The sequence below is a fragment of the Oratosquilla oratoria genome, chromosome 21, assembly GCF_046742065.1.
Source record: "Oratosquilla oratoria isolate Oo_2021 chromosome 21, ASM4674206v1, whole genome shotgun sequence".
NCBI classification, from domain to species: Eukaryota; Metazoa; Arthropoda; class Malacostraca; order Stomatopoda; family Squillidae; genus Oratosquilla; species Oratosquilla oratoria.
This window is the reverse complement of record NC_134797.1, coordinates 32,901,690-32,928,464: the sequence shown is the minus strand read 5'-3', so window position 1 is coordinate 32,928,464 and position 26,775 is coordinate 32,901,690. Positions and strand designations below refer to the sequence as shown.

General features: G+C 38.6%; 1 protein-coding gene across 1 annotated transcript; it reads left to right on the top strand.

Moving 5' to 3' along the window:
- The first annotated feature begins 3,284 nt into the window (after positions 1-3,284).
- Positions 3,285-18,441, top strand: LOC143037050 (uncharacterized). Its single transcript, XM_076205160.1, has 6 exons — positions 3,285-3,377; positions 7,792-7,850; positions 12,811-12,969; positions 17,040-17,187; positions 17,277-17,439; positions 17,591-18,441. The coding sequence occupies exons 2-6, from the start codon at positions 7,840-7,842 to the stop codon at positions 18,439-18,441; spliced, it is 1,332 nt and encodes a 443-aa protein (XP_076061275.1). The 5' UTR covers positions 3,285-3,377; positions 7,792-7,839.
- Positions 18,442-26,775: the final 8,334 nt, after the last annotated feature.

The window sequence follows — 26,775 nt, the reverse complement described above, 5'->3', positions numbered from 1 at the left end:
AAAAAAAAAAAAAAGCCCGCCTAGCCTGCCTCTTCCCAGAAGCAAGGACGATAATGTGATATTACTGCTGAATTTATTTACAACTATCATGCATTTCTCTGGTTGAAGGTGTGCGGCGCACGTTTAGCACACCCTGAATGTACGCCCCTGGAGCTATGACTATATCATTAGTACCAAGGTCTAAATATACAGGTCAGACCGTTAGAATTATTCTGCGCAGCTTCTGACGTCATTTGGCTGAGTCCATTTTCTCTTTGTGATACACTGAAGAAAACTGTGAAACGCCAAGGAAGACAGGAACTATAATATTTTATATATTATATATATATTATATATATTCATATATATAGACAGGAACTATAATATTTTATATATATTTATATATATATTTTATATAATATTTGTCAGAATATAACTAATTGCGTGGAGCGTTGCGAGCGAAGGCAACGTCATTTTCCAACGACGGACCAGCTTCAACTGACAGCTATAGGACCCGCTAACCCCACTGAACAGCCAGGTGACGTTCACGGGCCCGCTGCGCCAACTCCCTCGAAATTCGGTCGGAAGTGGTTAGACCTTATATTCTTAGATCTTGATTAGTACTATCCAAATTACCCGCGCGTTGCTGCGGGCACTTTAATTTTGATAGAATTTGTGGAAAAAAGTTACACGTATCAATATAACTCAATGGAAAAGGTAACACAAATAAAATGTTAAGAAAGTAAGAAAAATATATTTGAGGAGGGAGACGCCCTTTGGAAATAAAATATACTCGACCGTAAAAGAAGAATTGAACTTACCTTTAATCATCTTTGAACTCGTTACTATTACCGCCCGCAAAAAAACTAAAAAATAACCAATATTTCAACATTTGGTAAAATCATACAATCGTTTTAAATTTACATGCTCTCTCCTTACAAAGGCTATCATAGTTTATGGCAACATTGATTTCACAAATATAAATAATATGAACACATACAATGGTTTGTTTGATCATAGTAATTTTTGCCACAAAAAAAAGCTATGCGTGTTAAGGGGACACTACAGTAGTGGCGTGTTATCATACCATACCACTTTAACCTTTAACCCTAGCCAAAATATTTGTTTAATGAAATATAGTTCTCCAAGTACCTGCAGTGACAGGGTATCAGAATATATATGGTTATGGGGGTCTATCTCCAAAACCCTTGGAGTTCGTGAACAGACAGACAGATTGTAAAAATATATATATATATATTTTTTTTTCAAATAAGTACTACCTGATACCAAACCTTTAAGGTGTCTCTTTTGCTGTTATCCCGATTCTCTGAGGCAGTAATAGTCTTGAAGTTACAATCATTGTTAAACAAATTAAGCTCTTGAGGGTATTTATTGCCCCATCTTTCTGTCCACACATAGCTAATATGTCTTGCAAATATGCCATTTTTGGAATTGTCATAGAGGTTAATTTCTAGTCAATGAAGTCCTTTGTGATACAACCGATATGACCACCGTTTCCTGGAAGATTGCTGTTGTGTACATGTCAAAAAGGCACCTAGTGACCCATTCCTGCGGTGCTCTCGCCACCAGCGTGGCGCTGCTAACCAGAGTGGAACCGAGGGTGATAGTATATATATATATATATATATATATATATATATATATATATATATATATATATATATATATATATATATATATATATATTAGCATGATTTCCACAATACAATATTGGGTTATAAGGGGAATTAAATATAGTTTGTTCTACGTTTATACATTATCAGTCCTTAAGCTTAATGGGTAGCATGACCGGAATTATTGATTACTTCGGAGGGTTTGTCTTACTTCAAAGTAATCCACTTGTTCATTTCCTTTTCCTGACCATATGGATAAAGATAGATCTATATACAAATAAAAGAATTCCTGTTGATATCGATCTAAATCTGACCGGAAACCGGATGTTCTTATTGTTCGCGACGGCCACAAGCTTGCCTGGTAGTTATCTCCATTTCTTTAGCGGTCACCCAGACAAAGAAAAAAGTAGCGTCGCCTCATGTTTATTTCTTTGAGCTCTAAGGATTTGCAGTCCCCAGTTTCTTGATGGAGAATTGAATATAATTAAATGTTAAGTTAGCAAGTTAGCTTATCCGGATTGGTTCTTGGTCAAAGCCCTCAGCCGAGCGAGATCCAATTTTTTCAACACCACTCCCATTTCTTCTAGATTTTCATTGGATAAGAGCTCCTTAGTCGTTCCCTTTTCGGACTAATTTATTCCTTCGACCAAGTTTCTTCCCAAGGACAAATTTAATTTAATTCCCCATTACCCCCAACACCATTAATAAAAAAAAAGGGGTGAATGTCCACCAAAGGTTGAAAGAAGAACATTGTCAAGGTATTTATTCGATACCATGTAAAGGCTGTGACCAAGTTTATATTGGACAGACTGGGAGGGATTTGGATACTAGGATGATTGAACACAAACGGTCCATCAAGTATGGACACGAAAGCTCAGCGGTGTTCCAACATGTTAAATAATTTAACCATTGTTTAGACTGGGACAAAGTTGAGCTCATTTATAAGTCCAGATGTGAGTTCAGGAGAAAAATGGTTGAACCAACTACCATTGAATATCAACCCAATGTGGACATTTCGAAGGGGCAATGGTCCCCGGACATAATTTTAGGACTTTTCATTACTAGCTTAGTCAAAAGACATTTGCCTCCTGACCTTTTTCTTGTCAAGAGTGCAGTTTGCAATCGAAATATATAGATTCCCTGTCTCCAGTCATTTTTGCTCCAACTGTGGTTTTCATGTGATTATATATATATACATATATACATACATATATATATATATATATGTATATATATATGTATATATATATATATACATATATATCGCAAAAATAATCACAATAACGCGTGACGAAAAGATATTGCAGAAACCACAGGGAAATTAAAGTCGGAATACTGAACGTTTTCGTCTATTACGACATCCTCAGAGTACTCTGAGGATGTCCCTGTGGTTTCTGCAATATATATATATATATATATATATATATATATATATATATATATATATATATATATATATATATATATATATATATATATATATATATATATATATATATATATATATATATATATATAATATGTCACATATATACAAACCACAATATGTATGATGTGACACTAGCGACATCTATGATTCAGACAACCAAGCTAGTATTATATCTGCGTGATGACTACACATTATCGTGGAGCTTTCTCATCTTACTTATTTTGAATCGTCCATGTGGGATTATGACGTCAGTTGTTTTGAGATATTCACGTTATCGTAGCCGAGGTAAACAAGCGAACTATGGAAAACACTCATCAACATCTTCTGAATGGCTAGTAAATAGGAAAACGGGTTACATATCATAACGTCAGTTTCCTTAATTTTTGCTTTTCAACTCTTCGCATGTAAATTGAAAGAAACTTTGTACATAAATCTGTAAACTGTTGTATCTTGTTTCAACAAGATTGTTTTAGGTACGGTAGTGTGACAGTTGAGTGAAATAACGAAGGTAAATACTAAATGTTTTACTTGTTAGGTATCCAAATTATATCTCCTATAATGTTGTTAGTAAAGATCGATTGAAAAGCAAAATGACGAAACTGAATTCTGTAGTATGTTGGTTTGTAGATGATGTAAATACTAAATGTACCACTAAATTCCGTAGCAATCTATGAAATAACATTTACTCAGTAATACGTGATATAGCTACTCAATTTTTTTCAGGGTATTGTCTTCTGGTAAATTAAGATGACAATATTATCATATTAGATGTGATTAGTTCTGAAAACCTAGGTAAATTTTTTATTCCTCACAAACAATTACCATGACTTACTACAAAATCATAATTGATTAAAAATCATATTTAGGGATACCTCATCTCTAAGAATACCTTGTTTTGTGCAGTCTGATGCTTTAGTAAATGCGACTTATACTTAATCGTCGTATTTGCATCCACTCCATGTGCTCATGTCAGTCAATCATTATTCATTGTATTGCCCCAGGTCTCTTTTGCAACCCACATCATTGACTAGGTAGCTGGGAACAGCCACTTGGGGAAGAAATGTACTTGTTGTGTAGGAATAGGGTAGGATGAGGTGCCCAGTATCCTCAAATGCTCATATTGTACCATAAATGTCAAAGGTGTTATTGTTTGTGAAAAGAGATTTTTTGTAAATTTTTAGAAGTGCACACTTATGAGATAGTAATAGAAAATTAAATAATAATTTTATAAATTATAACACATCACTATAATATATATTATTCTTGGCAGAAATCAATAATAGAAACGGTTATTAAAAGCTATTAACAAACAAATGTTAAATACATGTAGCAGTTTTGACTACTTGAGATGCCACATTTGTTTTGGTAAAGGCTGAGGTCGAAGAAATGAAAGTATGTTAAATTCATATATTCTAACCCAAATTAACCTAATCTAACCTACCTACCTACCCACCCACCCACCTACCTACCTACCTAACTACCTACTTAACCTAACCAAACTGGCCTACCTAACCTAACCTGCATTTAGTAATGATGTACCTGTAATTCTAGAAGTCATCAGGCAGTCATTGTCATCTCCAACCTCCAAATTGATCAAAACAATGATGGCGTCTAAAGGAGTCTACTCAACATTGTTTGTTTCTAGCTTTTAGCAACTGTTTCTATTATTAATTTCTGCCAAGAATAACATATTACATTGATGTATTATAATTTACAAAATTATTATTTAATTTTCAATTATTATATCGCATAAGTGTGCACTTAAAAAATACCCAATTTTCTATTCTAAGTAATGGTTTACTATTGAATCATAATTTGTAGTGATCTTATTTGTTTATATGGTGTGATTGTAGATTTTATTGATTTGTCTGAGAAGTATGATGGGGGTTACTAGGCTAGATAGAGTGAGAAATGAGGAGGAGAACAGGGGTGGAAAGGGAGCTGGGAGATAGGGTTGATGAAAGAGTATTAGGATGGTTTGGACTCATGGAAAGAATGAGTGAAGAAAGATTAGTAAAAGAAGTGTGGAAAGCGGAGGTGGAAGGAGTGAATATGAGGGGGCGTCCTAGGATGAGATGGATGGATGGGGCAAAAGGGGCTTTACAAAAGAGAGGAATGTCTGTGGAGGAAGGATGGGTGAGGACAGAAGATAGGGGTGAATGGAGAAGGGTTGTGTATAGATGAGGCTGTGATGCATGAGGGGGAGTGGGTGGGGGGTGAGGAAGTATGTATGAAAAAAATTTGACGCAGCCTGAAGGGATTTCTCCCCGTCTTCTCCTTTCCTGCATGAGGGGACGGAAAGGGGGGGGTCGCTGAATTTATGAAGCGGCCTTGCTGTGTCTTACGACATTGCTTCTGACCCAGGGCAGTGGACAGGATGCAGGGATGACCCATCATCCAGGAGGTGCTAAGATAGAAAGGAGGGTAGAGGGGAGTGGAATACATGGGAAATGAAATGGGTGGGAGTGATTTCCATGCCTTTTTCTTTTTGGCTACTCCCCATGTAAGGAGGAAAAAGCCTTTGGTGTATGTATGCAACAATTTTTTTTTTACAAAAGAGCCATTTATGGTTAAGTCTCTCGCTTTGGTCCTACAATCCAGGGCATGTATAGAAATTTTGGGCTTTTGGGTGGGGGAACAGTATGCAAATGAAAAACACTACAAAACAAATATCTGTAATTCCCTGATTTGCAAAAATACGAAATACATAAAATTTGGGAAAACCTATCGGTAATTGATTGCAAAATTATAAATGGATACAATTTGGGGGAAAAAACAGAAATTGTGAAACCTAATCAAACCAACCTAACCTAACCAAAGCAACCCTACCTAACCTAACCTGACCTGAACTAGTTTAATAGTTCAGATAAAGATAATTCTTATCACACTAGTTAACCTCTTCAATACTAGTCACATTCTTGTAGGCAGCATTAGCTGCCTGATGTATGATGATTCAATGATGCATCACAATACTTTCATTATAAAATATAAAGTTACAGCTGTATTACACATTCTCTCACTCTGAATATTAATAACCACAGAAAATATGATCAAGCCAGTTCACAGAATATGAGGGGTCACTCAGCGACAACTACAAAATGAATATAATCAAGATACCCACTCGCACCTTATGATACCCATGTAGACATCATTGTATTGAAGGGGTTAATAGCTGGAATTTTTTAAAATTTTACAAATTTCTACACTTTTGTATTTAAGTTGTTCAACTAGGAATTCCATGTATGTTTCAATATTTTTACATTCAAATTATTGTCTTGCTTTTCTTAACTGAGATGTTATCTTTATATATTAGCAATCCAATTCTGGATTGGGGTTTTCTGAAATCTACATTTCTATAATTTTACATATACATATATTTACCAAAGGCTTTTTTCCCCCCTTAAATATGAAAAATTAGGAGATAGTTTCTATATTTTGTAAGACCTACATATACAAATCAAAATCCTCCAAATAGAACACCACATGAAAATAACAGAAACACAATGTTACAACTGAACCCTAAACACTACACATCCTTCACTCTACATTTCACAAGCACCTCCAATAGAACACAAAAAATTACACCAGATGCATATGACTCAAACATCCACACAAAAACACTCACTCAGATTACTGAACAAACCATTTAAGAAAGACTGCCAAACTTATTACTCCAACAGCAACCCCCTGGACATAAGTCTCACAGAGAACCTTTACATGACCAGAACCACACTGGCATGCCTACACTGAGGACATCATCCAGCAGGTCAATTCCAACACAGAATAGCCACGGTTTCAATCTGTCTGAGAATGCAACCACCACACAGAACATCTTGTACTACAATGCCCCACACTGATAATCCCCAGACAACAACATGATACCTCCTCTGTAAGTGACTGGTGGTCCTACCCAGAGGTTGTTGCCAATTTCCTGAAGGCTGCAGGTCTTCTGCAAGAGAGAATGTTTGAATCATAACTTTTTTCACATGCATACGGTTCTCCCAACCATAAACTCAAATTTTCCAAATGCACCCCAAGATTGTAGGAAGTATAGGGATAATGAAGGATAAATGCATTTTTCTCAGATAACAGGACTCATACCCTGATACGTGCAATTGGTAAAAAGAAAATGCAGATCAATATAATCTGACAAATATACACTAGAAGAAACTACATCACCACTGCAAATCATGGGCAAACATCTTATTTGGTCTGGTATATTGCTTGAGTATTATATGTTCACCTAAATTGTGCAGCTAGTGAAAGAATATATCATAGCTGACAATATATTTTACTGAAGTTATGATATAATGGAACTTATTTTCTTTCATCTATTTGTAACTAGAATTCCTTAGGATTTTTTTAGGTTGATAATTTTTAACTGTTTTTCTGATTATCTTTTAATTTCCAATGGGTTAGTGTCTACATACATACATACATACATACATACATATACCAAAGCTTTTTCCCCCTTACAAGGGAGGTAGCCAAAAGGGAAAGGCATAAAATAATTTCCACCCATTCCATCCCTGAATACACTCCACACCCCTCCACCCTCCCTCTTATCTGAGCACCTGGGTTAGTGTCTAACTTTCGAAATCATTAATGAATTTGGAATGCTTAAATTTCTTATGCCTTTGCTATACTTTTTTGTTTCTTTATTCAGAATTAATTGAAAGTTTTGTAGAATAAAAGACATAATGTGAAGGTCAAGGAAACTGTTTTTTTACTTCTGTTTTACTTTTTCAGATTGCAAATGAAGAAACCTGTTTTGGAGCAGTATAATTTTTTCTCAAAATGCTGGCAAGGTGAGGGTTATATATAGGGTAAAAGTAAAACATTGGAATTATGTGATATTATATATGAAGTTGTAGAAACATTGTGTGAATTGTGTGTGGGGGGAGCTTTGTGTTGCTGTTGTCCTCTAGACTGTCTGGCCAAGCAGTCCCGAAATGGGGTTTTCCCACAAATCCTTTATGGAGTGTATGTTGTGTTGTTTGCATGTGTGATTGTGTATAATGCAGTCTTCCATGACATGTTGAATAGTATGGGGTGAAGTGTTACATCCTGGGCATTTGTCCACAGTGCGGTCATCCAGTCTCTTCTGGTAGCTTAGAAGGGCTGGGTGGTGGCTGCATTGCAGTCTGGCCAGGTGGACTCTGTCCTTTCATGGGAGAGAGGATTCAGAAGGATGGATATTAGAGGGTCTGGCATGTAGCAATGTGTTGTCTTTTAGTGTGTTAATGGACCAGTGAGCGACGTGATTATGAATATGATTCCAGAGGTGGTATTTGGTGGTTTTGGAGGAAGAGAAGAGAGTATTTGTGTGTGATATAGGTATTTGGGTGTATTTTTTATATTTCTTGGTGTGTGTGGGTGTTCTGCTATGTAGTGTAGCGGGTGTGCTATGTTTGTGGAGGCTGCAGCAGGTGTTTGTGTGCCCCTCATGTCAAGGTGATCCTTGACTTTGAAGATTTTTATTTCATAGTGAAGATGGTCTGTAGGTGTTGCATATGTGCAGCCTGTAATTGTTTTTAAGGCTTTGTTTTGTATGATCTGAAGGGTGTTGAGGTGTGTCTCACTGAGATTAGGTGCCCATGTTGGACTCGCATTATTCATCACTGAGCATATGCATTGTTTGTATATTGTAGTATTAGTTTCTTTGTTTCATCCAAATGTTGTTCCAGTGATTGATTTAAGTGCGTTGAGTCTAGGTGTGCATTTGTTTTTTATGTTTGTGATGTGTTGTTTAAATGACATAGATGTATCATATTTTACACCAAGAATTTTCAGGGTGTATGTGTGTGGTCTTAGTGTTGTTGATATAGGGATGAAGAATGTATTTGTGTTCTTTTGTCCAGTTGGTGAGAAGTGCTGCTGTAGATTTGGCTGGGGCTATTTTAAGTCTGTTTGTAATGAACTATGTGTTGAGTGTGTTTAGGTATGGCTGTATTATTTCTGCGGCTTTGTCTGTGTTATGATGTGTCCATGTGATTGTTTTGTCGTCTGCATAGGAAGAGATTTGTATTTCTGAGGTGTCTGATATGTGGGTATGTCATGCATGTATAGATTAAAGTGTGTGGGGATAGAACTGAGCCCTGTGGTACTCCATTCTTAATGTTTCTGATGTGTGATGATTGGCCATTATATGACACATAAGCATTCCTGCCAACCATCTTTTAGTGTTATTGTGCATATCTGTGTTATATCTTTTGTTTGTTAGATTGTGGCTGGGGATATCAGAAAAAGCTTTACTAATGTCTAATGTTATAAGAAGTGTTCTATGATGGGGCCTATCTGAATTGATGCCATCTAATATTCTTTGCGTGAGGTTTATTAGAAGAGTGTTTGTGGAGTGTAGTGGCCTAAAACCATGTTGTGATTCAGCAAGGGGAATATGTGGTGTGATGAGTTGAAGTATGAGGCGTTCAATGACTTTGGAGGGGGTGCAGAGAAGTGTGATTGGGCAGTGTGATGTTGGGATTGTTGGGTCTTTATTGGGTTTTGGGATTGTGATTATTTTCCAATGCTTACAGATGTCAGATATAGTGTTGTGTGAATAGCTGTAGTTTGCAATGTTTGTGAATGCATGTATACCTTGTGGTCCAATGTGTTTTAAGTGGGTGTTATTAATGTTATCAGTGCCACAGGCAGATGAGTGCTTAAGGTTATGCATTATGTGTTTTGTCTGACTGTCTGTGAAGGGTGTATAGTCTGAGTCTGTGGGAAAGTCTTTCTTGGGTCTAATGGTGTGTTGGTCATCAGGGTGAGAAGTGAGATGGCTTGTCTGTGCAAAATGATTTATGAGTGTATTTGCTTGTTGTCTGTTTGAGGGTAAATTATCTGTTGTTATGGTTATTGCTAAGTGAGAACGTGTTGTGTTACTGTTGGATGGTGTAATGCTGTTAAGTGTTTTGTACAATTTGCTGGTGTTTGTTTTGTGATCAAGTGTATTGACAAACTTTTGCCAATTTTGTGTTTTTTGTTAATGTATTTTATTGGTAATCTCTGTGTTTAGTTTTTGTATTTGGTCTGCTATGTTTTGAGGGATAGGTGTGGGGGTATTGTGTTAAAGTGTATCTTGTTGTCTGATGAGGCCTTGGATTTCTGGTGTGAAATTGGGGTTGTGTGATTTTCTGTTGCCTCTAGGAATATATCACTTGTCTGCATTTTGTATGATTGTATTAAAAGTGTGTACAGCATTGTTAATGTTTGTGATTGGTGTACTGTTGTCTCAAAATGTTGTTCTGTTTCTTCAGTAAAAGCTTCCCAGTTTGCTCTCTTGTAATTAGTGTATGTGTGTCTGTGGCTAACTGGGGTGCATCTTGTTTTGGTGGCAATGGTGATTGGAAGGTGGTCAGATCCCTTGGATCTGACCACTCCATGAAGTTGTTGGGGTTACCCAGGGGGAGCAGAAGGTGATATCAGGAGAGGAAGGGGTATAGAGGGCTTAGTGTGGGATATGTGTATGATTATGTGTGTTGATCATGATGGTCAGTGAGTAAAGTTGAGTTTGCATATCAAGCCTCCTGTCTGTGTCTGGGTTATTGACACACCAAGCCGACGAATTGGCGTTGAAGTCACCACCCATGATGAGGTTAGGGATTGTGGCTAGTTGATTAAGTTGAGGCCTGAAGGTGTTTGGAACTGTGGGAGATGATTGGGGGGATGTATATGTTAACTATTGTCAGTGTTGATTTGTTGCCTGTACGGATTAGAATAGATTGGATTTCTGTGGTGTTATCTGTGGTAGGGAGGAGGTGCCCCTTTTACTCCATCCATCCATCTCATCCTAGGACGCCCCCTCATGTTCACTCCTTCCACCTCTGCCTTCCACACCTCTTTTGCTAATCTTTCTTCACTCATTCTTTCCATGTGTCCAAACCATCCTAATACTCTTTCATCAACTCTGTCTCCCAGCACTTCTAAGCTACCAGAAGAGGCTGGATGACCGCGTTGTGAACAGCTGCCCAGGATGTAACACTTCACCCCATACCATACAACACATAATGGAAGACTGCATTATACACAATCATGCACGCAAACAACACAACATACGCTCTATAAAGGATTTGTGGGAAAACCCAGTTTCGGCTATGGCATTCCTTGGGGAGACAGGACTGCTCGGACAGACAGTCTAGGGAACGACAACAACAACAACAACTCCCTTTCCACCCCTGTTTTCCTCCTCACCTCCTCATTTCTCACTCTATCTAGCCTAGTAATTCCTATCATGCTTCTCAGGCATTTCATTTCAAACACATTTAAACTCCTCTCATGCTCCATGTTTCTGCCCCATACAGTGCTGTCAGCACAATCACTCCTTCATACAATCTCCTCTTAGCATCCATTCCCAAATGTCTATTTCTCATTACACTTTTTAATCCCCCAAGGCATTTACTCTCTTCTCTCAATCTACATTCTACCTCCACTCCTCCCTTTCCTGCCACATTCGCACCCAAGTATCTAAAACTATCCACTTCCTCCAGTCTCTCCCTTAATACTCACTTCCAGTCTGCTGCCATTCTCTCCTTGTACATCTCATCACCTTACTTTTACCCACATTTATCTTCAACTTCCTTCTTTCACACACCTTCCCAAACTCTGTCACTAACTTCCTCAATCCCTCCTCTGATCCTGCTACAAGTGCATTGTCATCAGCAAACAACAACTGGCTTATCTCCCACTTTTCTCCATTTTCTTTAACCATCTCCAATCCCTGACCCACTACCCTTGCATTCACCTCTTGCACCACCCCATCCATGTATAAATTGAACAGCCAGGGCAACATACCACATCCCTGGAGAAGTCCCACCTTTACCCCAAACCACTCATTTTTTCCATTTCTAATTTTAACACAGGCTCTATTATTCTTGTAAAAACTCTTGACTGGCATAACAGCTTTTCTTCTATCCCATATATCTCCAAATCCTCCCATAGTGCCTTTCTGTCTACCCTATCATAAGCCTTCTCAAAATCTATAATGGCCCAAAAAACATCTTTACCCTTTGCTAAAGCTTTCTCACATATCTGTCTTACCACAAAAATCTGATTTACACAACTCCTACCTGTTCTAAACCCACACTGTTCCTCACCAATTACTCCCTTTGTTCCTCTCCTAATCCTCTCAATCAAGACCCTCCCATAAGCATTCCCAACTACATTCAACAAACTGACCCCTCTGAAACTACTACACTCACACTTGTCCCCATATCCCTTGCAAAGTGGAACTATACAGGCACTCCTCCAGTCCTCCAGCACTTTATGCTCTCTTAAACAAACATTAAACAACCTCACCAGCCAGTTCACCATAACTGTACCTAATGTTCACATTAAGATCACTAAATATATTCTCCAAGACAGACCACCAAATACCCCAATCCCCTTCACCCACCCACATACTCACTCTAGATGTCAGTCCCACAGAAAAATCCCTCTTAAGAGAAGTAAGAAACATATTAGCATGCTTGCATTCAGGATACCACCCAGCATTAATAACAATATCTACACAGAATAGATTTGGCCCCAAGATTAAACTGCCATAGGTGTAATATCCATACAAAACACCTCATTCTGCAATGACTCACATTAACAACCCTCAGACAACAACACTATTTCTTCCTGGATTGACTTATGGGGTCACTTGGTGGGCATGGGTCTCCTGGAAGAGAGATCTAGGACTATGGGTTGATTGATTGACTATAATTAAGTAGATATAGTGTCTGTTCTTGCAAAAAATTAACTAGATATATTCTCTTGTATTTCAAGTGGTAGTGAGTTGCTCTCTAATAGAGGGCGGGAACACCTGCTCCCTGTGCAAGGAGAGAAATTACAAGAACCCAATTTCACATGCTTAGAAGATGAGTGCCTGAAAGCCAAGCTTGATGAACAGATGCATATGTTGCAAGAACCACGGACGACAAGGAGGTATGTATCAAAATAGATTCACAATTATATTTTTGTGGGACTAATGATGGATATCTGGTTGTGGTGGTTCTGTTGGAAAGAATCATCTTCCTGCTTTTTGTCTTAATTTTCTAATATCTGTATACCAAGGGCTTTTCCCCCCACTATAAGAGAGGTAGCCAAGTCTGAATGTATGCACCCTCTCCCACCCATTCCATTTCTGTCCACCACCATTTCCGAATAGCATCCTTGTATATATTTTTTCCACTTGGAGGTGTAGCTTGCAGGAGCTAACTCTTAGTCTTCTGACTGGATCTAAGATATCTCTTTCTCTCTATATATGGTCAATTTATCCTCCACTTTTTTGTATGAGGAGAACTAAACCAGTGACTGCCGCCTCCTATTAACTACTAAAAAAGAAACAGAGATCTTCAGGTGGGTCCAAGGACAGTTGCTGACAATTTTGGTGATACAGATTTCCATTCAGTAAAAATCAATGCGACATAGTATACACTGTGCATCAACAAGTAATATAAGTTCAAATTTGTGGTGTATTCTTATGGAAGAATAATAGAAAAACACTTTTTGAGTAACACATAAAAGAGACCTTGGTCAATAGATTATAATCTGTTGTCCAAGGTCTCTTTTGCAGAAAACATAGCTTTTAGGTAGTGGCTGGCAACAGCCACCAGATTGGCCCCAGGGGGCAGGGATGGCCCTTCATCATAGATGACACCGAGGTGTTCAGTATGTACCTGGTTGCATTTTACGGGATGAGAACTATGCTCGTAGTGACCCATTTTCGTATCTCTCCACATCCAGTTTATTCTTAAAATTGTGTATAGTTTTGGCATTCACTGTTACTCTGTTCAGTTTGTTCCAGACATCAATCACTCTATGTGGGAAGCTATTCTTTTTCAGGTCTCTTCTGTAGCTGTCTTTCTTTAGTTTCTTTTCATGTCCTCTCGTTTCTCTTCTGTCCCACTTTAATAAGTCGTCTTTGTCGAGAATTTCCATCCCTTTCATGATTCTGAAAATTGTCAACAAATTGCCTTTCTCTTCTCTGTTCCAGTGATGACAGATGTAATTTTTCCAATCTTTGTTTGTATGTCAGGTTTGTCAGAAGTGGGGCCCAGGATTTTAGGGCTCTCATTCAGTGGAAATTGTTGGCAACTTCCTCACCTCCACCTGGAGGTGCAGCCCTGAGGATCTAACACTTGGTTTCTGGACTGGGCCTAAGATCTCTCTTTATCAACTTCATATGTATTTTGACGCAGCCCGAAGGGATTTCTCCCCGTCCTCTCATTTTATGCAATGGGGGGACGGAGAGGGGGGGTCGCCGATTTAATGAAGCGGCCTTGCTGTGGATGTGGTGTGTCTTGCGACACTGCTTCTGACCCAGGGCAGTGGACAAGGTGCAGGGATGACCCGTCATTCAGGAGGTGCTAAGATAAGAGGGAGGGTGGAGGGGTGTGGAGTGTGTTCGGGGATGGAGTGGGTGGGAGTGATTTTGTGCCTTTTTCTTTTTGGCTACCCCCCTTGTGAGGGGGAAAAAGCCTTGGTATATGTATGTATGTATGTATATGTATTTCTTACACTTTTCCACTCATTGAGAGCTGACAGCTGGCAACTGCTTCCTTTTCCCTAGTACAGTCAGCCAGTGACATAGAACAGTCCCACACTAACACAACCCAGACAACAGTCTAAAGTTTCTTCCCAGAGAAAGCTGTGGGAGGACCTGAAGACCACAGCCACACTGGGGATGTGAATTATCTACTTAGTTAAACTCAAAGCTACAACTGATTTAATTAATTACAACACAGCATTACTTCTGACCCAGGTTGTGGGTGGGGGAGCAGGATGGCCCATCATCCACAAGGAGCTAAGATAAAAGGGAAATGGATAGGCAAGGAGCAGGGACATGCCTTGGCTGGCTACTTCTCTTATAAGGGCCTTTTGGTATATAGATAGACAACATATCAAGATTTTTCTTCCTTAAGAAATTAGTAGCAGGGCATGATGTTCATTGCTTACTACTGTAGATCTGTGGATTTCCAATTTGTAAAACTTGAGGTACCAATTATTACAAAACAAACCAACCCAGTCCTAAATCATGCATCACTAGACATACATACATACATACATACACCAAGGCTTTTTCCCCCTTACAAGGGAGGTAGCCAAAAAGGAAAAGGCATAAAATCACTCCCACCCATTCCATCCCTGAATACACTCCACACTCCTCCACCCTCCTTCTCATCTTAGCACCTCCTGGATGATGGGTCATCCCTGCACCTTGTCCACTGCCCTGGGTCAGAAGCAGTGTTGCAAGACACAGCACATCCACAGCAAGGCCGCTTCATTAAATCAGCGACCCCCCCTCTCTGTCCCCCCATGCGTAAAGGAGAGGGCGGGGAGAAAACCCTTCGGCTGCATAAAAATTTGCTCACACATACTACCTCACCCCCCATCCCCCCCACCCATTCCACCTCATGCATCATATCATCCATATACAACCATTCTCGAGACTGCTCAGACAGGCAGTCTAGGGAACGACAACAACAACAACAACCATTCTCCATTCACCCCTGTCTTCTGTCCTCTCCTGTCCTTCCTCAACAGACATTCCCCTCTTCCCCAAAGCCCCCTTCACCCCATCCATCCACCTCATCCTAGGACATCCCTTCATGTTCACTTCCTCCACATTTGCCTTCCATACCTCTTTTACTAGTCTTTCTTCACTCATTCTTTCCATGTGTCCAAACCATCCCAATACTCTTTCATCAACCCTATCTCCCAACTCCCTTTCCACCCCTGTTCTCCTCCTCACCTCCTCATTTCTCCTCCTCACCTCCTCATTTCTCACTCTATCTAGCCTAGTAACCCCCATCATACTTCTCAGACACCTCATCTCAAACACATTCAAACTCCTTCTCTCTTCCTCTCTTATGTTCCATGTTTCTGCCCCATACAGTGCTGTTGGCACAATCACTCCTTCATATAGTCTCCTCTTAGCATCCATTCCCAAATGTCTATTCCTCATTACACTTTTTAATCCACCAAGGCATTTACTTGCTTCTCTCAATCTACATTCTGCCTCCACCTTCACTCCACCTTTTTTTCCTGCCACATTTGCACCCAAGTATCTAAAACTATCCACTTCCTCCAGTCGCTCTCCCTTAATGCTCACTTCCAGATTACTGCCACTTTCACCCTTTGTACATCTCATCACCTTACTTTTACCCACATTTATCTTCAGCTTTCTTCCATCACACACTCTCCCAAACTCTGTCACCAACTTCCTCAATCCCTCCTCCGATCCTGCCACAAGCGCAGTGTCGTCCGCAAACAACAGCTGGCTCACCTCCCACTTTTCTCCATTTTCTTTAACCATCTCCAATCCCTGACCCACTACCCTTGCATTTACCTCTCGCACTACCCCATCCATGTACAAGTTGAACAGCCAGGGCGACATAACGCATCCATGACGAAGTCCCACCTTTACCTCGAACCAATCACTTTCTCCATTTCTAATCCTGACACAAGCACTACTACTCTCATAAAAAACCCTTGACAGCTCCTAGAAGCTTTCCTCCTATCCCGTATATCCGCAAAATCTCTCACAGTGCTTTCCTGTCTACCCTGTCGTAAGCCTTTTCCAGATCCATAAAGGTGTATCACTAGACATAAACTCAGAAAAAACACTGTTGTGACATACACATGAATTGCAATATTTTGCCTATATTTGGGTCACCATTTAGCACTAAATGTCAGCAAAAATTTGGCCAGGCTCTGGACTGTGTGCTACACCAGTTCGAAGACAGTATTCTTTACTGTCCCACATTCATACAACACAGATGATAATATGACATTTTTCTCCAAAATTTCTGTGAAAAACCAGGATACTGTTGCCTACTACCTTGGCATCATAGGTTTACTGCAAAAGAAACCCAAGGGAACATAATAAAATTTACAAATTTAAATTTTCCGTTATGTTATTCTGTTTTTTTTTTTTTTTTTTTTTTTTTTTTATAAAAAAGAAAAGAAAATGAGTGCTTATCTAGTAGGTATGAAATTTATTTTTTCATCAGTGACCAGTTGGCACATGGTGAATATCTAAAGGTTCGTGGAATGGTGCATGTGAAGAAGGAATGTGGCAAGTTTTGGCAGTACATGGGAGTTGACACAGACATAGGCAAATGCTTGTATCCAGAAGAAGCCCTTTATCTTATGGAATCGGTAAGTATTCATTTTGTTCTATACCAATTTTACTCTGATAATATTTCCATTTTCTGCAAAATTAAATGCATAATTGCATTATTATTCAGGGGGTAATGGAAGTGGAAGATGAAGGAATACCCATGAGTGTCCAGCAGGCTTTCTCCAGTCTCTTACGCGATGATCATCACATTGATCAGTACTTGGTTTTTGCTTTTTTCTCAAGGCTTGGCTGTAAAATTGTTAAACATCAACCTCATCTGTGCACCACAAGTAAGCATTTTTCTGCTATTGGGTTAGCATTTTCATTTTAGATGTAAAAAAAAAATTACATTAATGTGCAGGTTTTCTGGCAGATATCTAACACATGCTGTGTAATTGTAATAAACATGTTTTTATTTACTTCTGTTATTATCTTTTCAAGGATATGAGAAGAAGATTCGGTTAGATCAGCATCAAATACATCTGAAGAGTAAAAAGTTTAACTTGATTGAAGTTAACAATGGAAATGATGGAAATGAAACGGTTGAAAGTGAAGATATATTAGCAGATGAACTGCTAAGCTTTTACAAGTCGATCAGTAGTGGCAAGGAAGTTGAAATTCAAGAGTTACACTCGTCAGATTTCAAACAGGGTTCAAAGGAACATCACCCAGAGAACATGTTTATGTCTCATTTTCAAGTAATGAAGAAGGAAATCTTGGACTCCTTCCCTAGTTTTCATGAAACAAAGTGTCTACAAATTAGGACACCACCTATGGCCTTACTTCCTCCCAATGCCGTACCATCAAGAGAGGTGTATGAAATTGATGTAGAGAGGTTGTATTGGGATGACAGTATTGATTACATGGACAATTTCAGCTATAGTCAAGCAGATAGATGGAGAGATGATGGAAGGCATCCAGCACAGTGGCAAGAACAAAGCAGTAGTTATGAAAATTGGAAAGGAAATAATGTAAACAATGACTGGCAAAGGAATAGTAACTGTGCAGGCTGGCAAGGCAAAAGCAGGAACAGTCAAGAAGGATGGCACAGAAATAGCCATGACCATTGGTCAGGAAATGATTTTTCTGATAGATGGCAGCAAAATGAAAAGGCTGATAACTGGAAAAGGGTTGTAACAGGAAAGACTGGAGAGGAAATTGGAACTCAGAAGAATATGGGAACACAAACAGTTGGAACTGGAGGCGCGACAAAGGAGAACAAAGCTCTGATCGTGGGGACAAAGATTGCCATCAGAACTCTAGTCGGAGATACCAGAACAATGAACACATGAATAGAAAACAAGGGTTTTCTAGACAAAACAAAGACAGAAGAAATAAGTATGACAGAAGAAATCAGTGGTGGGGTCGAGGCCGAAGAGATCGAGGTGGTTCTGGAGAAGGTTACCCCAGTTCTCTAGTTCGGGTAATGTGTCACTTTTTTTGTGTGAAAAAATCAATATGAAAGTGAATTTAATAGAAGCTAATATGACTTCCTTTTTATTTGATTAAGGTTGGACCTCATGTAAGAACTTGGAAGGAATATAAAGAGTATGTGAGTAAGAGAAGTGAAGAGGAATTACTGGCACAGGGACCTGCTGCTGTGTTATGGAAGGGGGCCACCAAACCACTGCTGAAGCCAACCATGAAAGCCATATATAGTATGTTTAACTTGTTAAGATTTAAGGCATTGGTGTGTAACATATATTTTACTGAATTTCAGATCATTGTGTAACTGTGTTTTTGAGGGGGTTTTACATGTTTTCAGAAACGCTTCAGGATTTCCGAGTAGCAGAAGTCTTCAGTCCAGAGGAAGCAAAATTTGACCAGATGAGTGCAAAGCAGCTAGTACTTCATTATGATATATACTTACCAACTGTACAGTACAAGAAAACAAAACCAGCTCTTCCCTGTTACAGAATTACAGTGTTAAGGTGATTGTTTATATATAAATATATACATATAATTTTTTTTTTTTTTTTTTTTTTTGGGGGGGTGGGGTGGAATGTCACTCACATGGGCTTTGTTTGATCCCTTAAGAAGAAGATAATTTTCGTGTTACCCTACTCCTATACTTATCATTGGCTTCCTCATCTTCCTCCTCCTCACTTCCCCCTCCCCCTCTTCTTCCCCAATCCTCCTCCTCCTACTCTTTTTCTCCCTCCTCCACTTCTTCACCCTTGTCTTCTTCTATTGCTGTCCATCCTTTCTGCTGTCTCATTGAAGCCTTTACACTTCAGGGATGTAGGTTGAAATTGCCTAAAGCAAATAGATGACATAATAGTTGGCAGGTAAAATTTTAGATTTACAAGAAAGTAACACCAAACTAAAGTCAATCCCTTAGAAAGGACAGATTCGCCTATAAATATTGGCAGGCTAAAGAAACAAGTGATTTGGGATGGAGAGAATGTGTTTGGCATAAGATTTTATACTTGTTCACTTGTTCTTGCTGCTAAAATCTAAAAGTTCATCTTGATATGACTTGATTGTTTTTTTACTCCAGATTTTAATTTTGAAGTTTTTACAGTTTTAACCCAGAACATGTGAGAACACTGTTACACAAATGCATTTTATGTGACATAGATTGTATTGCATTTTTTAATTGAGTATATAAGATTTTTTTCATTTACAAAGATGCTCAGAGTTCTGATTTTTCAGGAGTACCACCCAGATGCCCACTGTTGGACAGATTATGGAGCTCAACCACCGGTTTTGTGATGGATGTCCTATTTTATATTGCCTTGTGCTGCATGGGGAAGTGAGAATCTTCCAGATGCCTTTACTATGCCCCAACAAACTAGAAAACAAAGAATGACTATGTCTTTTATTTTTCAGTCAAAGTAGTCATGTATTTTTTCTTATTAAAATTAAATATTCCAGCTGGTTTTTATTACCTGCAAGGGTAGGAAAACCTATGAGGCCAGGTGTATGAATAAAATTTTGGGAAATGTGCAACTTGATGAAAAAAATGCTTACTATGGGAACTGATATATTAAAACTTTGTGAAGCACAGTATATAAACTCACTCATGCAGAGTATTGTTTAGTTACCTTCTTGTATCCATCCGGATGCCATGCAGAATGTCTAAAAAAAAGGAGGTACAGTGATGGTGGACTGGCTGGTGAGGTTATTTAATGTTTGCTGGAGAGAGGATTGAGTGTCTGTATAGTTCCACTTTACAAGGGAAAAGGGGACAAGTGTGAGTGTAGAAGTTTCAGAGGGATTAGCTTGTTAAATGTAGTTGGGAAGACTTATGGGAGGATCTTGATTGAGAGGAACAGAGGAGTAATTGGCGAGGAACAGTGTGGATTTAGGACAGGTAGAGGTTGTGTAGATCAGATTTTTGTGGTAAGACATGTGAGAAAGCTATAGGGAAAAAGTAAGTGTTATTTGAGCTTTTATGGATCTGGAAAAGACTTATGTTAGGGTAGATAGGAAGGCACTGTGGGAGGTTTTGCAGATATATGGGACAAGATGAAAGTTTCTAGGAGCTGTCAAGAGTTTTTACGAGAGTAGTAGAGCATGTGTCAGGATTAGAAATGGAGAGAGTGAGTGGTTTGAGGTAAAGGTGGGACTTCGTCAGGGATGTGTTATGTCGCTCTTGCTGTTCAACTTGTAGATGAATGGGGTGGTACGAGAGGTAAATGCAAGGGTAGTGGGTCAGGGATTGGAGATGGTTAAAAAAAATGGAGAAAAATGGGAGGTGAGCCAACTGTTGTTTGCGGACGACACTGCGCTTGTGGCAGGATTGAGGAAATTGGTGACAGAGTTTGAGAGAGTGTGTGAAAGAAGAAAGTTGAAGATAAATGTGGGTAAAAGTATGGTGATGAGATATACAAGGGGTGAAAGTGGCAGCAGACTGGAAGTGAGCATTAAGGGAGAGCGACTGGAGAAAGTGGATAGTTTTAGATACTTGGGTGCAAATGTGGCAGGAAAGGGTGGAGTGGAGGTAGAATGTAGATTGAGAGAAGCGAGTAAATGCCTTGGTGGATTAAAGTGTGTAATAAGGAATAGACATTTGGGAATGAATGCTAAGAGGAGACTGTATGAAGGAGTGATTGTGCCAACAGCACTGTATGGGGCAGAAACATGGAACATAAGAGAGAAGGAGTTTGAGATGAGGTGTCTGAGAAGTATGATTGGGGTTACTAGGCTGGATAGAGTGAGAAATGAGGAAAACAGGGGTGGTAAGGGAGTTGGGAGATAGGGTTGATGAAAGAGTATTGGGATGGTTTGGACACATGGAAAGAATGAGTGAAGAAAGACTAGTATGGAAGGCAGATGTGTGGGGAGTGAACATGAGGGGGCGACCTAGGATGAGATGGATGGATGGAGTGAAAGGGACTTTGGGGAAGAGGGGAATATCTGTTAAGGAAGGACATAGGATGGGTGAATGGAGAATGGTTGTGTATGGATGATGTTGTGATGCATGAGGTGGAATGGGTGGAGGGATGGGGGGTGAGGTAGTATGTGTGAGAAAAATTTGACGCAGCCCGAAGGGATTTCTCCCCGTCTTCTCCTTTTTTGCATGAGGGGTCGCCGAGTTAATGAAGCGGCCTTGCTGTGGATGTGCTGTGTCTTGTGACACTGCTTCTGACCCAGGGCAGTGGACAAGATGCAGGGATGACCTGTCATCCAGGTGGTGCCAATTCATATGATACGGGCTACACTTAGACTTTGAGTCACCAAGTTTGTGTGTTTAGTACGGGGTTTGTATGATTACTGGCTAAACAAAACACACAAAACTCTCTTCGGCAAATCTACCTCCGCATACAAGAGACAGAAGAGGGCAATTATGGCTAAGGCCATGGTTGTCATTGCCATGGCTGAATACGAGGAGTCTAACAGGTGGTGGAAAAACGGAAACGGAAGAAAAGTATGGAGTCGGCCGTAGCTGACAAGACGTGAAGAAGGAAGCCAATATAACACACTCGTCCAAGAACGATCAAGATAGGTAGGTTACAGAAGTTGGATGGGGCTGGAGAAAAAACAGTTTTCTGGAGGTGTTGGAGTTTGTGTTTCGTATCTCACTGGGCTGGAATAGCACGCACTCCTTCAATCAAGTAAATCTCTGCTTCATTCTTCCACGGTGTATATATTTCCGACCTCAATATCGTCCATTTCAAATATTCCGTTAGTTCACGATTTAAGAATTAAAAAAACGGTTCTCACGTCATCTGCCACTCATAAAAATCCCTATTAAATCCAAGTTATCGATTTATTTCAAGTGGGAATCTTTAATTAGCCTCATAAAAACCTGAAGTGTATGGCCAAAAGTTTATGCTCACGGAAATATTGTGAGCAGTGTTGTAAGGCTGAGCATGCCGAGATATCGGAAAACCACGTTTTTAAGTGCAAAACTTATCCGTGTAACCCGTTTACATTAGAGATAAAAAGGTTATCAGGAATCATTCTGACTCCATGCTTGGCGACGGTTAGCTTGAACATCCAAATAAAAGTACTGTATACCTTTAGCAGCTATTTTAATTCTATGTTTGCAATCAAAACACCTCAAGACAAAGTATTACCTGGGTAATGTGTTACGTTTAGCATAATTATGAAGACAAAAATAGGGATTTTTTTTTAGAAAAAACTCAAAAATCAATCAAACACCAGGGCACGACGGTTGGCATTCGGCCAATAATTCTAAGGTAAATATAAAATTAAATCACTACCCCACTACAAATTTAATACTTTAAAAATCTATCATCCCGGGGGATGACTATACAAAGAAAATGAAAGTTGACATACGTTACTCCAATATTCAAATAAGATGATAAACAGAAATCACAGATGTACGTGCCAGACCTCAGCCATGGAGAAACAATAGAAATAATTATAAGAAATTATATTGAACATTACACTCCTGTTTAATACGTGGCAGCCAGGACGGTTTCAGGTGTAAACGTTCTTATACGACGGATCTAGAATTTTACAACAGTAATCTCAGACAAATGCGATAATACAGATCAGGACATCACACACACACACACACACACACACTTCAAACGAATGGACGGCTTAGAAGACGTTCTGAAGAAAAGTGAAGTCTGTGGATCCCAACGCAAAGAGAAGTGCCTAGTGTTTTTGCAGGGTGGGGGGGAAATTGCTCGTGGAGTAGTGGGAACGTAGGGAAAGAGGAAAAGGGGAGGGATTACTGAGGGAAATGGAAGGAAATGAGGAGGGAGTAGACTTTGACCAGCCAGACAAGCGGAAGTAAAACAAAAGACTTAGCGAGGATCAAATGTCTAATAAAAATGTAAAGATTAGAAGTATAGAGAGGAGCAATACAGAAGAAAGTGACGAGAATATGTTCCAGGGATTTAAAGAGGGTGGGGGGGACACAACCCCCCCCCCGACTGATAAGACTAGAGGAGAGAGTTGATAAGGTGATCGAGGACTTGGAGCGTAAGTTAGGTAACGTAGACTCCATTTTTCAAAGAATTGAAAGGTTGGAACAACTAGAGAAGGCTAACAGAAACTTAACTGAAGAAATAGAGGACCTAAAAAGACAGTTAGGAAATGTAAAGGAGGAGAATGAGAAATTGAAGAAGAATAGTAATGAAAACAGAGAGAAACTAGCTACAGAAGCTAAAAATTGGAGAATAACTCAAGAAGGGAATAAGGTTTCATTCACTGACATAGTCAAACAGCAATTGAAAGAACATAATGAAGACTCAGTTATTAAAGTGATGAGACAGAAGGAGAATATAGTAAGAGAATTAGCTGACAAAAAGAAATGTATAATTATATTAGGAATGGAAGAGAAACATAACCCAGATAGAACTGCAAGAATCAAGGAGGAAAATGAAAGAGTAAGCAGTTTATTAAAATTAGTCCAGGAAGATGAACCAGAAATTATAAAGGAAATTGAGGAAAAATTCAGACTCGGAAAATATAGTACAGATAAGACCAGACCAATTAAGATTAAATTCAGGTCACAAACAACAGCAGAGAAAATTCTATCCAAGACAGGGAAACTAGCAACAAATGATCAATATAAAAAGGTATGGATAAAAAGAGAAATGAATAAGGAGGAAAGAGAGGCAGAAAAGCAGAAAAGAATTGAAGCTAAGGCAAAAAACGAGGAAAGAACGGAGTCAGAGAAAGAGAGATTCTATTGGAGAGTAGTGAACATGAAAATAAAGCAGTTCGACATACTAAAGAAAAACATAAGGGAAACAGAGAATACAATGGAAGTGGCAGAAAACTAAGAGTGTCTTACACAAATATAGATGGATTGATAACAGGATTGAATGAACTGAATGATTATTTGAAAGAAAAAGAACCGGACATAATGGGAATTGTAGAAACAAAATTAAAAGGCCCACTACCACCCAACAGTGTAGGACATGATACATACAATTATTGGATTAGAAACAGAGAGAAAAAAACAAGGGGGTGGAGTTATGTTCCTGACTAAGAAGGATATAAACGTGAAAGGTGTCATATATGGAAAGAATACAGTAGAGATGATTATGATAGAAGTGGAAGACCGAGATAAAAAGAGCAGAAAATTTGTGATCAATTATGTGCCTCCGAAAACAGCCTCATGGGAGGAGAGTGAACATAAAAGTATGTTAGAGGACACAAAGATAGCATTAACTAAAATAATGGAAGACGGAGGAAGAATAGTTTATGATGGGCGACTTTAATTGCAAAGAAATCTGCTGGGAAGAAATGACAGTAAAGAGTGGTGATGACTCATGGGGAAATGCTCTACTTGAGATGATTACTGACCATTCAATGACACAATGGATACAAGAAAACACTAGGTATAGAAATGAAGAAGAACCATCGAGGCTAGACTTAATAATTACATCTGAACCTAGAATAGTGGACAAGATTGAATATAAAACACCAATAGGTAAAAGTGACCACATATTGATTGAACTGGAACTTAATGAAGAAAAATATATGAAAAGAAATGAACAATATAGAAAAGGAAGAATGATGTATGAAAAAACAAACTTTGATAAAATAAGAGAATTCTTCCAACAAGAAAACTGGGAAGAAATATACAAAGAAGAAACAACAGTGGAAGAGAAATGGAATATCTTGACAAAAATTTACAAAAAAGGAGTGGAAAAGTATGTCCCAAGACAAAAACAAGAAAAAGAATATGTAAAATGCTGGTACAACAAAAGTTGTAGGGAGTTAAAGGACAAAAGAGACAAAGCCTGGAACAGATGGAAAAAAGACAGAAGACCTGAAAAATGGAAAATATATACTGGTTATAGAAATGAATATGTACAAAAGTGCAGAGAGGAAAAAGAGAAAATATGAAAAAGATGTTATAGAGAAGTGTAAAGATCAACCAAAACTATTCTACAGATTTGTAAACAATAAACTGAAAAACAAACAAGACTTAGAGAAATTAAGACAAGGAGGAGTTGAATACACTGAGGAAATGGAAATGGCAGAAATTATGAATTAACATTTTAAATCAGTGTTTACAAGGGAAAATATACAACCTGAAGAGATTGAGTGGAAGGAAAAAGTCCCCCCTATGGAAGAAATAGAAGTAACAAAGAATGAAATATTGACACACTTGGGTAATTTTGATGTCAGAAAATCGCATGGGCCAGATGAAATAGCAAACTGGATTCTGAAAGAATGCAGGAATGAACTGGCAGACAAAATACATAGCATAATAAGCAGTTCCTTAAAAGAAGGAAAAGTTCCAGAAGATTGGAAAAAAGCAAATATAGTACCTATATATAAAGGAGGAAATAAAGAAGAACCTACCAACTATAGACCAGTCTCTCTAACAAGTACAATAGCAAAAATATGTGAAAGAATTATCAAAAGTAGATGGGTAAAATACTTGGAAAAAAACAACGTACTAAATCCAAGGCAATTTGGATTCAGACAAGGACGATCATGCGTCACCAATTTAATAGGTTTCTATTCAAGGCTAATAGATATAATACAAGAAAGAGATGGATGGGCTGATTGTGCATTTCTAGACCTAAAAAAAGCTTTTGACAAAGTACCACATAAGAAGTTGCTTAAGAAATTAGAATATGAAGGAGGAATACAAGGTAAATTGCTAAATTGGATGGAAGACTTTTTGCAAGAAAGAAAAATGAGAGTAGTGATAAGAGATCAGCACTCAAAATGGAATGAAGTAATAAGCGGTGTCCCGCAGGGAACAGTTCTGGCCCCAATAATGTTTGCTATATATATTAATGATATGGATGAAGGAATTGAAAGCTATATGAGCTTCTTTGCAGATGATGCAAAATTACTGAAAAGAGTGAAAACTGAAGAAGATTGTGAATCACTACAGAGAGATCTAAATAAAGTACAAGAATGGAGTAGGAAGTGGGAGATGGAGTTCAATACAAAAAAGTGTAGTATAATGGGAATTTGGAAAAAGCAAAAACAGAATAACAGGATCATATAATTTGGGAAAAGAAGGAATAAAAAAAGTAGAAAATGAGAAGGACCTGGGAGTCATTGTTATGAATAATATGTCACCTGAGAAACATATAAATAAGATTTTTGGAGAAACTTATAATTTAATAAGAACAATCAAAGTGGCATTTACATACCTGGATGAAGAAATGGTGAGGAAAATCCTAATCACCCTGATAAGACCAAGATTGGAATATGCAGCAACGATA